General features: G+C 42.4%; 1 protein-coding gene across 1 annotated transcript in view; it reads right to left on the bottom strand.

The window, feature by feature from the left end:
* Window positions 1-16,177, bottom strand: part of ano2b (anoctamin 2b) — a gene marked incomplete at both ends in the record, with an annotated part of 90,031 nt that overhangs the window by 43,063 nt on the left and 30,791 nt on the right. Inside the window, 8 exons of the mRNA XM_083999645.1 lie at window positions 6,390-6,473; window positions 7,123-7,209; window positions 7,578-7,660; window positions 9,137-9,297; window positions 10,352-10,486; window positions 11,982-12,046; window positions 13,695-13,742; window positions 13,970-14,025. Coding sequence (XP_083855771.1) covers window positions 6,390-6,473; window positions 7,123-7,209; window positions 7,578-7,660; window positions 9,137-9,297; window positions 10,352-10,486; window positions 11,982-12,046; window positions 13,695-13,742; window positions 13,970-14,025 — 719 coding nt within the window. The remainder of the gene's footprint in view (window positions 1-6,389; window positions 6,474-7,122; window positions 7,210-7,577; window positions 7,661-9,136; window positions 9,298-10,351; window positions 10,487-11,981; window positions 12,047-13,694; window positions 13,743-13,969; window positions 14,026-16,177) is intronic.

Raw genomic sequence — 16,177 nt, 5'->3', positions numbered from 1 at the left:
AACCACTGCTTGCCCCGCCCCACCCTTTCTACCGGTACCGGGTGGTATTATGCAAAAACTAATGACATCATTGCCAGACAACAGAGGGAACAGCTCGTAAAACCACATGGATTTTAACCTAGAGAGCCTGAAAATTACAGATTTTTTGTCAAGACAAAACACACATATGTTAAAGAGCCTTCAAAAAGTGATATTTCTATGATATGTCCCTCCGAATCTGTCAGGTCTTACAGCTCTGTGTGGTTTCACCTTCCTCAGGACGGACATCTCTGATAAAAAATGATTAAAACGGCTGAAAAAAGTATTGCTGATTTTGGATGAGAGAGCTCCTTATTGTAAAGCTGTAGACATTTGCTGTATAGATCACTATGGTTGCTCCATTATCAATGTTATTATCAATATTGAGAGAGAAAAAGGTTGTGTCTATGTCATTTTTTAGGTTCTACATGATAAAGATGTGAGCATGAGAAAGCAGCCAAACAGTGGCAAACTTCTCAAGACGATGCACTCTTTGTAAATATTGAAAAAACAAAAGCAGAATTTTAGATGTGACAGAGTTTCAATGGTTGTCAATTTATCATTCGTGATTGGCTTCTTCCAGTTTGTGCAGTTTGTAATGTCAAGTCACATTCCTGCAGGAGTAGCCTAACAACACAGACACTGTAACACCATGTGGAGTTCTTCTGGAGCTTCCTCCTCTGACCCTTTTCTTCCTCTTTGATTTGTGGATAGAACTTTCAGTTGTGGATAAACTAGGATTAAGTGTTTGTGTGTCTGTTTATTAGAGGGATTAGCTTCCTCATGCTAATCCTCATTCGCCGAATGCTCCCTTTCAACAGCACCACTCGTTTTCTGCCAAATCTGACTGTGTAATTGTTGAGTACAGAGAAGGAAGTGGGAAAGATGTGTGTCTTTCAACAGCTGACAGACTCAGTGTGAAACAGTGTGAAACAGTCTGGGGTTGTCTGAGACGAGACAGAAAACAAAGACAAAAAAAAAACTAACTTGTCCTGAATCTATATTCATCCAAATGAAGAGCCCTTTTCTAGGAGAGAAGGAGAGAGCAGCCTCAGATTTAAGATCATATAAAGAATTGCATAATTAATCCCCAAAGGAAAATTATTTTGTCCGTCAGCTCATCTACCATTTGCAGAAGAATTAAAAAGCCTGATGGCTGTAGGTATGAAGTGTCTTATAGCGTATCTCTCTGTCCTGCAGTGAAGAGAAGAGAGAGGAGTCGTCCATCACTGCTGGGTTTTTTTTTTTTTTTTTGGTCCATCAAGGTGTTATGAAGTGAATAATCTGAGTTGTTCAGCCTCTACAATTCTTCAGTGTGCATCTCTCCACCACATCCCCCAGTGAGTCCATCAGGGAAACATGATTGAAGTCTCAGAATGTTTAGTCTGTATCCTAGCAACAACTTCATGGAGAACTTCAGATGGAATTTCAGCAGTTGCCATGGATGAGATGTAGTTTTCACCAATATCTCCAGCTCATCATCCCTCTTGTTGGGCAGAGAGTTGACATTTCCCATGATGACTGATGGCAGAAAGGACCTACAGTACAGTACATCTCCACTTCCAATCTTCACCTTTGCACCAGCATGGAAGCCAAAAGAATAGTTCTTCATCTCAGCTGTGAACAGGGAGGCACCCTCCAGACCATGAAAGAAGCTCCTCTCCTGAACAAACAAACTCCTCTCAATATGACTGAGTAAAAGCTCAGAGCTAACATTACCAGTTGAAGCGCACGCTCTGGAACATATAATATAATCATTAGGATCTAAATAATTTAGAATAGAATTATTTGTTTTCTCTGCTGTATGGAAATGTACATTTGTAAGTAGGCTGCATTATTTTGGTTTTGTTAGGGTGTATGGACGGCACAGTCTCAAATTGGTCATCATAGTATAATTGGAAAAGTTGTGTTATTTTCAATCATCTTGTAAACAATTACAAGATCATTGCTTCTGAAGGAGTAAAACACTGTTATAGTAGTATAGCAGTGACTACTCTTGGATTACGAGGACATATTTCACAGAGTAGTTAATTCTAAGAACATTTATTGTGCATATCTGCACTGCAGTAGGCTATAAAAGAAAAGAAGCTAAATCTTCTCTCAAGTTGCACCAATCTCTTTTTTTCATAAATACAATAAAATTAAGTGGAATAACATGAAGATTTAAAAAAGGCTTCAGTGGAACAGCAGGTTTCTTTCCCTCAACCAACACAAAGACAATCAAACTCCTAAAATGCAGTATTTATTTAAAGTGACTGTTCTTGAGTTACATTATGGCAAGCATTACCATCATTGCTTCTACACAGTCCAAAATAACCCATGTGCAGTGTTTGTGCTTGCTAACTGGAGCTGCTCTTGTCTGTGCATACATACAATCTAGTGTAATAAAGATATTGACCAAGTCATTTTTGGGCTTTTTAATGTGTACATGTATCATACTTGTACAGGTGTTTTAAATATTGCTTAATTACTCTGCTCAGGTTGTGGGTCTGTATGTCAGGAGTGATTCTCTGAATCTAGTGCACTTTTTGTTAATATAATAGTTTCCATGACTACCTTAACCAAAACATACAAAAATCTGGAAAAAAATATATGTCAATGAATCATGAAATAGCAATACCAAGCATAATTATAGCTGCTGCGCAGCGATGGGTCGGGTCCGGGCTGCTTTTGGGCAAATTTAGGCAATTCTGAGCAACAAACAGGAGAATAGGAAGACAAGACAGTTGACCTTATAATGTTCAATTTGCATCAGTTGAGGATTGAACCCACAACCTCGGGAATCAAAGACCGTTGTCTATCGCACTGAGCTAATTGACAAGTGGTAGTTTAACAGTGGCTTCACAAATTGAGTAAGCCATTCACTGTCGTGTAGGCAGATTTGAAACCACAGTAAAAAGAAAAATCAGTTTTTGAGGTAAAATAATGATATGTATTTGTCAAACATCTACTATGAATCTATGATGTTAGGAGCCTTCGCACATGGTCCAGTCCAAGCTATTTGGATTTTTAAATTTAGAGGCTTGTTGTGATGCCACCATTAGGACAATTGTCTTGTGTTTTGTGTTAAGGACAACTGACATTTTGATCGGTCATCATCATCATCATCACCCTGGCTGGGTCTCGAACCCACAGCCTCTGACACCAAGAACCAGTTCCTAACTCGCTGAGCTAAGCGGCTGGTAGTGAGACCTGCTGTGTAGCTTCATTTATCCACTCAGGGAGTCAGTGCCCAGGCAGCTGTTGTCAAGGCAGATTTCAGAAAGTCAGAAATTCTATTATCTAAACAAAAATCTGTTAATACATAAATTGCATTTAGACAGCAAAACAGCTTGAGGACATCTGACATTTTGATCTGTCATCATCATCATCACCCTTGCTGGGTCTCGAACTCACAACCTCTGACACCAAGAACCAGCTCCTAACTCGCTGAGCTAATTAGCTGGTAGTGAGACCTGCTGTGTAGCTTCATTTATCCACTCAGGTGAGCCAGTGCCCGGGCAGCTGTTGTGATGAAATGGTCAAAATGTCAATAATTCAGTCATCTAAACAAAAATCTGATAATACATAAATTGCATCTTGACAGCATGGAAATGTTGGTGATTTGTTTTTAATGATAAGTGTTTTGCTTCATAAGAGAAAATCTGATGTTTATAAATTCCACTCTCACATTGACTGCAGTTGTTCCCATGAGAGCAGAATTCAAAATGTTCTAGAAAATTTAGTTTTTGAGTTAAAATTCTGATATTTGCCAAACTTCATCAACCATGACTCCAGAATATTGTCATTTTTTTTCAGGAAGATTGAAAATGTATTTATCAAGAATTTGATGGTATATGTTTACAGTACTGTTTACAGTCAAACGTTTTCATGCACTGTAGGCTCAATTTTTGCTTAATCAAAAAACCGAGAAACAAGTTTTGTGGAGGACGGTCTGGAGATGCTCTGTAGCAAGTTTGGTGTCAATTGAGCAAAAATTGTGGGAGGAGATACATTTTAAAAGTTTTACAGTTATTGAAAAAAACAGAGTGATGGACTTCATAATTTGTAATAAGTTTAAGTGGACAAAAGTTTCAGCAGTATTGAGGCTACATTGTGGTGAAGTTTCAACACTGTAGCATCTACCGTTGGTTTGGTAGGAATTTTTAAAGTTTTTAAATTTAAACGCTTATTGTGCCCCCCCTAGGAGGGGGGGGCACATGTCCTTGGAGTTGAGTGAATCTGGCATGGGACTGAACCTTTGTGCAAAGTTTGGTGAGTTTTCGCCCATGGGAAGTATGACTTCCTTGGAAGAAGAAAGAAAGAAAGAAGAAGAAGAAGAAGAATTCCTAGGAATACAATAGTGTCCTGTCAGCTGCGCTGCCCGGACCCTAATAATTCCCCTGTTTTAAAAATAATGGTTCAGTTCAACATCCTCAGCATTGAGGAAGTGACATCAATCAAGGCTTTAGAAGAACATACTGTGAAGAGAACAAAGTGTTAGCATCTTTTGTTACTGTTTTTTGTGAGATTGACATTGTCAAGCTCAACCTTCGACTGCATTATATAAATAAAAGATAGTTAACAACTCTTTAGGAACTAACAGAAAACTAACAATAATGTTGAAAAATATTATAATTTCATGATTTCCTAAAGTCATATGGTGCTATAGCCTGCCCTACGCTTTGTTTAATTATAGACTTATGGCTAATTTTAGCCAGAATCTTCAACCATGTAGCATTCAACCCTGTAACAAAAACAATGTGAGGGGACTTGTTACGGGGTTGAACGTTTTTTCAAAAATCAGACAATTATAAGTGCACTGAATTCAGAGAATCATCTTGCTGTCATTACTGGAATGCATTGCAATGCATCTTGGGATAGCTTGGACCATGAAGGGCCCACCTGTAGGACACTTTGTTGCTCAGGTAAAGAATGGGACAGTCTAGTTGCACCACAACAGCACATGCAGCTTTTGATCTGAGACACATACAGCTCCAGGATCAGGAGAAGAGAAGCAGAGACACTGATTATCCCTAATTACCATCAGCTGTGTGTCTTCAGCTCTGTCCATCCAGTCCTTCTAAACATGTCATTAACCAGCACTGGCCTTAAAGGGCCGGAGTGGAGGATTTAAGGGGGGGGGGGGGGGGGGTCTATGGAACAGATGGAATGTAATATTCATGATGTTATTTGTATTCATAACGTTTTCATTATGACCAGAATAAAAAAAGAAAAACTCTGTATTTCCATTAACTTCCTCCTTTCTAACAATGAGTTTTGATGAACATCTGGGTCACACACAGTCCTCATACATAGCCTCTGCTTTTTCTTGCATTTTCTTCTTCAGAACAGAAGCTTTTTAATATCAGCTCTCCAATATGCAAAGTTCCCGCCCAACGCTATTCTGCAGAACCACTGTCACTGCATCCTTCTGCTGCCTGTGATTGGTTTGAATAGATGAAAACATGCCAACAGCAGAAATACAATAGATACAGTGTTGACCCAGCGCTAAAGGAAGGGGGGTCTGCAGCCCCTCAGCTAGATGGTAAATGGACTTACATAGTGCACTCAAAGCACTTTAGACTATTAGTCACATCCACACACAGTGCTTGTATCTACACCTCAATACAGTATGTGATGTGGCTTGAACCACTGACCACCTGCTAACCCTGTATACTGGTCCTTTAACCGAATGGCAACTTGATTTGACACAGTGACACTGTGACTTCCTCCTTCTGCTTTGGAACAAAAACACACCACAGAGCTGAAAATCACTGTGTAAAATAACACTTTTGTCTTCCTGTCTGCTGATGGTAGGGGCCTCCTGCTCCCTCACCACAAACCAAGTATAAATTCAACTAAGTTTCTGAACTAGTTCCCTCAGTACGTAGAGTCAGATGTGAGCAGGTCTCAGTGATGAGCCACCTGAAGCACCGACTTAAGGAGGGGACATCCCTTCCAGAAGAGATACAGATATTTGGTGCCGAAGGAATTTCATTTGTACTTTTAATCCCAGAAACAGACCAGAGATTACTGAGGATCAGTTCGTTGCTGTGATCATCAGATATGTGGATTAAGATAGAAGATGCAGAGGAAGCACAAGTACCTGAGGAGCTGAGACTGTAGCAGCCCGAGGACGGGACAGGAAGAGAAGAACAGATAGACAGCAGCCTGCAGGAGGGGGAAACCGGAGAGGAGAGGAAAGAAGGAGCAGGAGGAGGAGGAGGAAAGGAGAGGAGGAAAGGAGGAGCAGGAGGAGGAGAGGAGAGGAGAGGAGAGGAGAGGAGAGGAGAGGAGAGGAGAGGAGAGGAGAGGAGAGGAGAGGAGAGGAGAGGAGAGGAGAGGAGAGGAGAGGAGAGGAGAGAAGGAGGAGGTGAGGGGGGGGTTACCGGTATTCCTGCAGCCATGGCAGACAGCAGTTTTTGTCTCCATCTGTCCTTCCCTGTCACTGTCCCGTCCTCCTGTTTCTCTGGCTGCAAGACAGAGGGACAGGTTACACACACACACACACACACATGCACACGCACACTCATGCACAGACGTCTAAAAACTATTATGCACAGTTAGTAACCAACCCCTCAGTCTACAACTGACCCTGTAAATGAATGTTCAGGGCTTTTTTTTTACCCCAGCACCACAGACAAGACACTGGTTAACTGTCTCTTCTTCCTAACAACAAGCTGAGCCGTGTGGTCACTGCTCACACATCCACCACGGCTACAGCTCCACCTGTAGAGTCCTTCAGGTCTCAGGTTCAGGACGCCGCAGCACTGATCCTGCACCGTGTCAATCAGTCGCCCTCTCACCCCTCTCACCGTGGCAGCACGCCATCTGTCGCCCCAGCACAGTGGATGTGGGCCAACGGGGCTCAATGTGACTGACCCAATTTACAGAGGCAATCTAGATCATTACATCTCACACATTAATGTCCGGTGCACGTTTCAGAAATCAAAATATCAGCAACCGTTCAGTAAGACTGAACCAGACGCCAGATGAGTGTATCTTAAAACCTGATGTTTTTTTAACAATTCATGAATGAGCATTAGTGTATTATATATTTCCATTAGTAGCCTATCAGTGGCATTCTGGTCTATGCTAATGGAGGTGTTAAATCTATCTTACCTCATTCTTCTTCTTCTTTTTCTTATTCTTCTGCTTCCTCTGTCTCTTCTGGAGGAGGATGGTCTCGTACCGTGGCCTGGGGTGTTCCTGAGGGGAAACCAGAGGTGGTAAAATTATAAATACACTCATTCACCCATCTCTCTCTCTCTCTATCTCACTGACTGTTGTACAACCATAAAATGCAGGATAAGAAACTGAATTAACTGATGTGTTTCTTTTGTCAGTCTCCTCTATGCCTAACAGTGCAGCTCCTACAGTACACAAAACAAGCAGCTCCTTTGCAATCAGCTGGTCAGAGTGTGTATGTGTGTGTATGTGTGTGCTCATGTCTATGTTTGTCCTATGTTTGAGGACTTTGTATCTGTAAGTGTGTTTACGTGTGTATTCAGACCTCCACTCTCAGTAGTGCATGTGCCAATTTGTGTGTGTGTGTGTGTGTGTGTGTGTGTGTGTACCTCGTCTTCCTCGATACCCGTCAGATCCCAGCTGAAGCTCAAACTGATCTGACGACGCTTCCAGTGCTCCAGGAACAGCACCGCTGCAAATACACACACACACACACACACACACACACACACACACACACACACACACACACGAGTACACAACTGTTGTTAATGCCAACATTAGCTATGTAGCAATAGCAAACCTTACAACTAGCACAACAATAGCTATTGCAATTGCTATGGACCCAGAGTCCAAAATAAAGAAATATAATATATATGGGGCTTGGGTGGCACAGGCCCGCCCTAAAATCTGAGAGGCCACCCCAGGCACCACCCCAAAATATGATGGGCTATATGCCCAGTATAGTTTTATACTGGCTTTTGTCAAGTTATTTTTCTTATTTTTTCAAGAATGAAATAGAGGGAAATTGAGGGTTTTCTATCACAGTTGTATGTTGCCACTCCTGTATTTTGACTAGTATATCTAGTTTTTCTCACAGTGTTAGTAACTGAAGTAGATATGGGTTTTGCAGACAAAACTGGGCATGGCCAAAACCTGTGTGGGCGTGTGTTTACGTGTGCACATGTATACATGAGTACGTAATGTGTGCGCACAGGCACTAATGCTCACGTTTCATGCCACCCCACCATAAGTCAAAGCTCCACTTGGGCCACCCCTATCAAAAATATCTGGACACGCCCCTGCCCAGTCAAAGTCCAGACCTAAATCCTACTGAGAATCTGTGGAAAGACTTGAAAACTGCTGCTCACAAACGCTCTCCAACCAATCTGACTCAACTGGAGCTGTTTTGAAAAGAAGAATGGGGAGAAATTGCAAAGCTGGTGGACACACACCCCAAAAGACGAAAGGTGGTTCAACAAAGTATTGACTCAGGGGGCTGAATACATATGCACAGTGCACACCACACTTTTCAGATTTTGATTTGTGAAACATCTTGAACACCATGTATCATTTTCCTTCCACTTCACCATTATGTGCTACTTCATGTTGGTCTATCACATAAAATCCCAATAAAATACATTTAAGTTTGTGGTTGTAACGTGACGAATTTAAAAAGTTCAAAGTTCAAGGGGTATGAATACTTTTGAAGTCTGCTGCCTGTAAATGTCATCATTTCTTCTTATTTTTCTGAAATGAAAATAAATTCACCTCACTACGACAGGTTAAACAGTCCTGAGGGCGACTATTTGGTCAAAATGATCTGTAGCCTCACAATATTATGCCAGGAACCAGAGGAGCTGATTAAGATGCTGATCACGTACCAGAGTATCAAAAGAGCACGATACAGAGACTTTCACCACAGAGAGTTTGTGCTGCTAATTGTATTTATTTAATTCCCTTTGACTGTGACTTCTGTATCTGTTAACCTTTAATTCCTACTGTGTTGGCCTGTTGCTCTCAGCACGACTTCCTCTTGAGGTGAAGGCAGTCATGAGATATTAATGAGCAACTTCGCATTCAGCCCACCTGTTCACACACACGCAAACGCACGGGAAAACACGCGCGCACACACGCACTCCTCGAAGCAAAACGCGTATAACCTCACCCCACAGAGACATGAAAATGGCGAAGAAGACGGTGGCGGGGTTGTCGAAGAGGTGCGAAGCTCTGGCGGTGCCGCAGGCGGTGCTGAGCTGCCAGAAGTCACAGGCTCCGTCACACAGAGGACACATGGTGAAATTCAGACGGTCGTCACACATCTCCAGGCTGAGGAGGGAGAGAGAGTCCAGACGTATTTGTGATTAACAGTTACAGGGATTTAAATGCTAGATTCACCACCTGTCCGTTTACATTTAACCGTTGGAAATGAATGGAAGTTTTAACACATATGCACAATAAAAGCTTCATAGTATTCATGAGCAGTAGTGTAGGCTGAATTATCAGCCTTTTGCTTCATGACACACTCACACACTGCCAGCTGTACCTTCTGTGTTCCTCCCACACAACCCTGACTACAGCCAGATACAGCAGGTATCTGGGCAATCCCTGTCTGCAGTGTGTGTGAGCATGTGTGCGTGCATTTAAAGGGATAGTTCAACATTTTGGCAAATTGGCCCATTGCCATAATTCCTATAGTTTAAGGAGTTGGTTCATTACCTTTATTTGTTGGTGCAAGCCGTTTTTAGAACGGCAGAGCAGAGCCATGAGCTGCTCAGAGCTAGAGGCTAATGGGATTTCCTGGTTTCCCTCATCAAACTCATCAAATACACAATCCAACAACTCCAAAATGCTCTTGTGGACAAGTTGTGACCTGCACATTCACCACGCTATGAGATAATAACGGAACGTTACGAGACGGAGTTGTTTTCGAGGCAAATGCAGAGACTGCTTCCCAAAAAAAACGCCACCCACAGGAACGTGCATCAGCGGTTTTGCATGAATTTACCTCGTAACGTTCCGTTATTATCTCATTGCGTGGTGAATGTGCAGGTCACAACTTGTCCACCAGAGTGTTTTGGAGTTGTTGGATTGTGTATTTGCTCTGAGCAGCTCGCGGCTCTGCTCCGCTGATCTAAAAATAGCTTGCAATAATAGCTTAAAGGTAACAAACCTACTGCTACTATAGGGATTATGGCAATGGGCCAATTTGCCAAAAAGTTGAACTACCCCTTTAAAGGAGAAGAAACTCTAATTTTTTCCATCCTGCATCTTTTAAGTGTGAGTGTATTAGCAGACATGGAGCTGCCCTCACCACTTTGTGTCTTTAGAGGTCAAATCAAGAGAGATGTCACACTGGAAGTGGAACATTGGAGGGACATACCTGGGTATGTTAGTGTTGACTGTGGCCACCCCGTAGCCAAACACAATGATCCCCACTATGGAGGCCGGTACCAGCAGCTGCGTGTAAACACCCAGCCAGGCGAAGTAAAGGCCGATCTTCTCCCCAAAGTACTTCCTGTGGGGTCAGAGCAGGTCAAGGGTTAACTCACACAGGTGTAATGACGCATCTAATCTGAAGCTGGAGCATCATCTGAGCATCGTCACAGCCTTTGTGTGTAAAACAACAGTCAGCGTCCTTCATCACCAGTGATGGGAATGACGGCGTTACTAACGGCGCTACTTTTTTCAGTAACAGTAATCAAAAGAATTACTGTTTCCCCTGTTACAACGGTGTTACTGTTACTGACAATAAAATGCGCCGTTATGCTGTTACTTGACTCATCGGAAAATAATACACTGTTTAAGTATAGGACGTTATACACACAGTTTTCTCAGTTCATCAACTGGTCGCGAAAAGCCATTTATCTGGAACTAACCAACTCACTCAGCATTCCTCCACACAGGCAGGCAGGATCCGCAACGTGCTGTATCACTCCACCTCTTCCACACACCGCTGATCTAAACAGCTGATAGGCGGAGTGATACAGCGTGTCTCGAAGCCTGTCTGTGTGGAGGAATACTGAGTGAGTTGGTTAGTGCAGTGGTTACATAAACAGGGATAGGGAGGGAAGTCCAAGTAATTTGACGTATTTGAGAAGTCATACATTAAAAACTCACATTTCCAATCAAAGTAACATGCCCAACACTGTTCATCACACACTTTTCATCAACCTTCTGTGCAGCTTTATTTGCCACAAACATTTTTAAACCTGTAACTACAGTCCCTTCAGCAGTGTCACCTGCAGCAGCAGCAGTAGCAGGAGGACGGATGTGACCTATGGTGACCTTTGTCTCATCATTCAGCTGCATTTGGCAAAACTATGCACACTTCAAATAAATGTCTTTCTATCTCAAGTCACATCATCATCACTGTATTGACCAGTTTTATCTCACCCTCACACACATCTCTCTCCTGGCTTGTTCTTGCTCATGCAGTCAGGGGAGGAGATGCTACCCTACAGTTAACTAGCTTCTTTCCAACAGCAGGCAGGTTGCTTAGCCAAGGACTGTGAACTGCTCATATCTGGATCTGTTCCTCAGGAATATATCTGTAATTTGAATCTAAATTACTTATTATTTTGTCCTATTTAAATGTCTTTTTAGCTAATTCAATTTTAGCCTCCTTTTATTTTAATCTAGCACTGAATAACTGAGTGGTGGATGTGTGAAACTCAATTTCGTTTTTATGTGATGCATAAAAATTACAATAAAGGAATCAATCACACATATCACTCATTTTTCTCATACGGTGCAGGAGTAATGGGAACGTGTCCAAATTTACTGTCTTCAACACATTTGTCTCACCTCATGGAGACTGAGTGGTTTCACAATAAAAGCAGATTAATCCAACACTGATACAAGCTTTGGATATGCGAGGTCTTAAATGCGCATTTGCAGCTGAACACAGTTTGATGTGAGTCTCATATTAACATAGTGTTGTGATGGCAGTCATCTTCAGTTATATATTAGGCAAAACAACGTCTCCATGTGTCTGAGCTGCGTCGTGTTACCTGACGAGGTCAATGGGCTGGTACTTGTAAAAGGCCGAGTATTTGGCCCACTCGTCATGCAGAACCTGAGGACACACAGAGAAGAGAGACGGGCAGTGTGGGTGTGTGACATGGTGTTGTGTGTTTACCTGCTGGAGCAGCATGAAAACCAGCAAAGTCATCAGAGGAAGAGGAATATTCTGTCTGTCAACACGTTTGTAAGGATCCCCATAATGAAACAGCTACTCTTCCTGGGCTCCATGTTAAAACATGCATATAAATACGATTACAATGATATGTTACATAAATGCATACATGAATACAATTTCTTCACTAAATTCCCCCCTTTCCCCTGCTGTTAAACCGGCCTTCCCTTCCCGGCCCTGCCATCCAGTCCTCCCATTAAGCTGGCCTGCTCTCCCTGCCTTCCCTCACCAGAAGCTGCCTTTATCAGCTCTTAACATTTCTGTGTTTTCCACATTCTGTGTTTTAAACTGTTTTCTTGTCTGTAACAACATCTACTACACGTCTGTCCGTCCTGGGTGAGGGATCCCTCCTCTGTTGCTCACCCTGAGGTTTCTCCATTTTTTCCCTGTTAAAAGGGTTTTCTATGGAGTTTTCCCTCAGTGGATGTGAGGGTCTAAGGGCAGAGGATGTTGTTATGATGCCATGTAAAGCCCTTTGAGACAAACTGTTTGTAAAAATGGGCTTTATAAATAAAACTGCCTTGCCTACACACAGAGTACCTGCCAACAATAAATCCAATGCATTAGGATAAAAATAAAAAATGTCATAAAAGAAAAATCAGCAAAAACAGGTAGTATTTTTCAGGCCTTTACCCAAGAACAATCTTTTTAGCAGTTTTTTTTTTTTTTTTTTTTTTACTTTCTTTACTTGTTTGAGTTACGAAATGTATGGCAACTTATTCTATCAGAAATGGCTCTATACATAACCCTTTTTTTAACAGCATTAATTCTTGGTCTATAGGAATCATAGCATGACCCCTCCTCACTTGTCTTGTTTCATGGCTATGTCTGTTTTGAGAAAATGAAATTCTTCAGTGAAGACAAGTTGGTTGTTTGAAAACACATATATTCCTATATATTCCTATTCCTATATAAAGTTAGAAGACTCTCCACCTTCAGCCAGGCAAGATCAGCAGGTATTTGCTCTATGCTTTTCCTCATTAAGTTTTCATTAAGCTATACATACAGTATAACTGCAGCTGAAGTAACATTATCATGAAGCCTGGTGCCCTGGAAACTGAAGGAATATATAAAATATATACTGTATGATACTAAAAAATGAATGACTCATGAAGTTCTTCATTTATATTTTGTCCAGATTTCTTTGTTTATCTTTGTTTTATTTTATGTGCTAACCTGAACTCCCCAAAACTTTTTTTTTCCGTTTTGCTCCGTCCTCTCCCCTCGCAGCAGCTCGGCCTCACAGACATGTTTACTCAACTTAAACTTCAATCTGCGCCACAGCTCTGCAGATGGGAGGGTGGAGCCACCGAGACAGGGAGTGAGAGTAAATAAAGGAGATGAAAGAAGTTGAGTCATTGTTAGGGAAAAGTGGAAGTTCCCTTTGCTTTTCAGCTAATTTCTGTGGCCCCAGCATCAGCAGGTGACTCTGGACAGTGGGAGCGTTTGGATAGAAAGACAAAACGGAGAGGAGGAGGAGGAGGAGCTGAGGAAGAGAGGGAGAGAAACGTGAGAGGAGGCGTCGTACCTGTCTGTCGTTCCTCTCCTCCTCGTGTCCGCTGACCCTGAAGTCACCCTGAGGACCAGGAGGAGGAGAGGGTGAGAATCACAACACACACACTCATCTATAATAGACAGAGGACACACTGCGCACTTTTGGAAATACACACTTTCACACACAAGTTCCAAAAAAACACTCAATAAAATCAAACCCAAACGGTCAATAACGCTCTATTTAGCACATTTGCTACACTTCAACCTGCAGAAACTCAACACTCAACACTCGCTGAAGGTCTCACTTACATCATGGAGAGGGAAGGCAGAGTCGTACACGCCTTTAGCTATCAACGTGCTGATGCCTGGAGAAGAGAGAGAGAAGAGACATAAGCCATAACATCACTCTGAACATCTTCTGTCAAGGTTTTGTTTTGAACCATAAACCATGAGAGTTTTACACTTCATCACACCTAAGAAGTTTATTTACAACGAATGGCTACAAGACGAGGTGTGAAATAAAGTGTAATAAATAAATAAATAAATAAAAAAGAACATTCAATGTACTGCAAATGTCTGATGTGTTACTGTTATTATGTGCTGAAGGAGAAATTTTCTTCATATGAGCGGAGTGAATCTGACCCAGGATCTTAAAGGTAGAGTCTGTAGGTTTGTTCAATGCAGTTTGTAAACACAACATTCAACCTCTGCCCTCCTTTCTGGCTCAACTGCCACGACCCCTGCCCCCTGACAGCAGTAGTCAGAACAACTGACCCATGTTCAACTGCTGCTCACATGGAACCCCTTTCCAATTTGGCCTTCAAAGTTCACCTTTACTACCACCTAAGATAGAGACTGGATACCAGACTGGATGACCATGTCAAGCCGGGAGAAATGGCGGATACTGAAGAAAAGGAAATACAGTGTGAATGAGGCGCTGGAGAGTCAGGGCCGGGTGAAGCCGCCCGCGGGTCCTCCTACTCGTTGCAGCATAGCGCTCAAGGCTCTTGTTGCTGGTTGCAACAGGACATGGGCCTGATGCTCCAGCGCCTCACTCGGACCTTGCACCTGCATTATGTCATTGGCTGGAGAAAACATACCGACTCCGCCCAGAAACGTCCCAACTACACCAAAACTACACCAAAACATCAAAATATATTTGGATATGAAGTAGTGTTGTTGATTGATTCTGGTCCAACTCTTGACATTTTAGTCAAAATATTTCAATTGTATTTTGTTGTAAAAATGTAAGAGTGACTTCCCTCTATGGGTTGAAACCTGGCTATTACAATCAAATTTGGCTATTGGCTGAGATGGAGGCCATTGACGTTTTTGGAGGCAGCTTTCGTCACGCACCACCACTGTTCGCCTCGCCACCTCAGCGCCGGCTGCTGCCTGTGGTCCTAACAGCTGGCTGGATGCGAATCGTTTGCGGCTCGGCCTCCTAGTAGTGTCCACGCTACTAGGGCTCATGTGTCTTAACTGCTCCTGGATCTGTCCGCCCATAATCAATCAATCATTTTTTGAATTTCCAGCTTAGACACCTATAAATCTATATTTACTTTTTTTAGGAAAATCCTACAGACTCTACATTTAAGGCCTTATTATGGGGGCATTGAGGAGCCAGCACACTGCAGTCAGAGTAAATACTGTACATGCAATCAAGGAAAAACATCTTCATCAATTTGACAGCACATTCTAGGTTTTGTATCTGCAGCACGTGTTGTCAAATTGATGTGTGTGTTTTCTGTAATTAAATGAAATTGAATCAACTCCTGATTGTTTCTGTCTGACAAAGTCACAGGAAGTCCTGGCAGTTGGTTTCAAGGCTCAGTTTCTGAATACAGGCTGTGTGAATTTATCTGTGGACTGAGGCTTTGATACTTTCACAGTATTAATATAGAACCTAGAGCTGATTTATGATCACACACATGAACATCTACCTTTATACTAAAGGAGACTTTAACACTCAGCTATTCCATGTTACAGATTCATATTTGACAGTGGCGATATGTGAAGCAAAGACATGAGGCCACAGCCTGGAGCCTGCACCATTTCTGTTCCTTCTTTCAGTGTCAGGCAGACTGGGACTCATTCATCGGCCACTTTTAGTCTTTGGGATCCTTCACATGGGAAGTGATGACCTGACCCGTGAAGGTCGAGGCCGACATCGATGCACATCAGATGACCCGGCACGTAGTACAAGCGCTTCTTTCATCACGGTAATTAATCAAATAATTACAAGCGCCTCAAAGGAGACTGGTTACTATGCAGTGATTAGCTCTGCTATTATTGAACGTCATGACCACCACACACACACACACACACACACACACAAATACTATTGTAAGAAGAATGCTCACTCAACCAGCTAGAAACAACCACAACTCTCAGAGGCCCCTGCTTCAATCTCAGCCTGACCCAGGAAGTATGACCCATTTGTACAGCGAGGAGAGCAACAGCGTGTGTCTGTGTTTGTGTGTGCGTGTGTGACTTTGAAGAATAACAAGATCATAA

The sequence above is a fragment of the Trachurus trachurus genome, assembly GCF_905171665.1.
Source record: "Trachurus trachurus genome assembly, chromosome: 23".
In the NCBI taxonomy this organism is placed as follows: domain Eukaryota; kingdom Metazoa; phylum Chordata; class Actinopteri; order Carangiformes; family Carangidae; genus Trachurus; species Trachurus trachurus.
The sequence above is the reverse complement of the archived record's forward strand: the minus strand, read 5'-3'. Positions and strand labels throughout refer to the sequence as shown.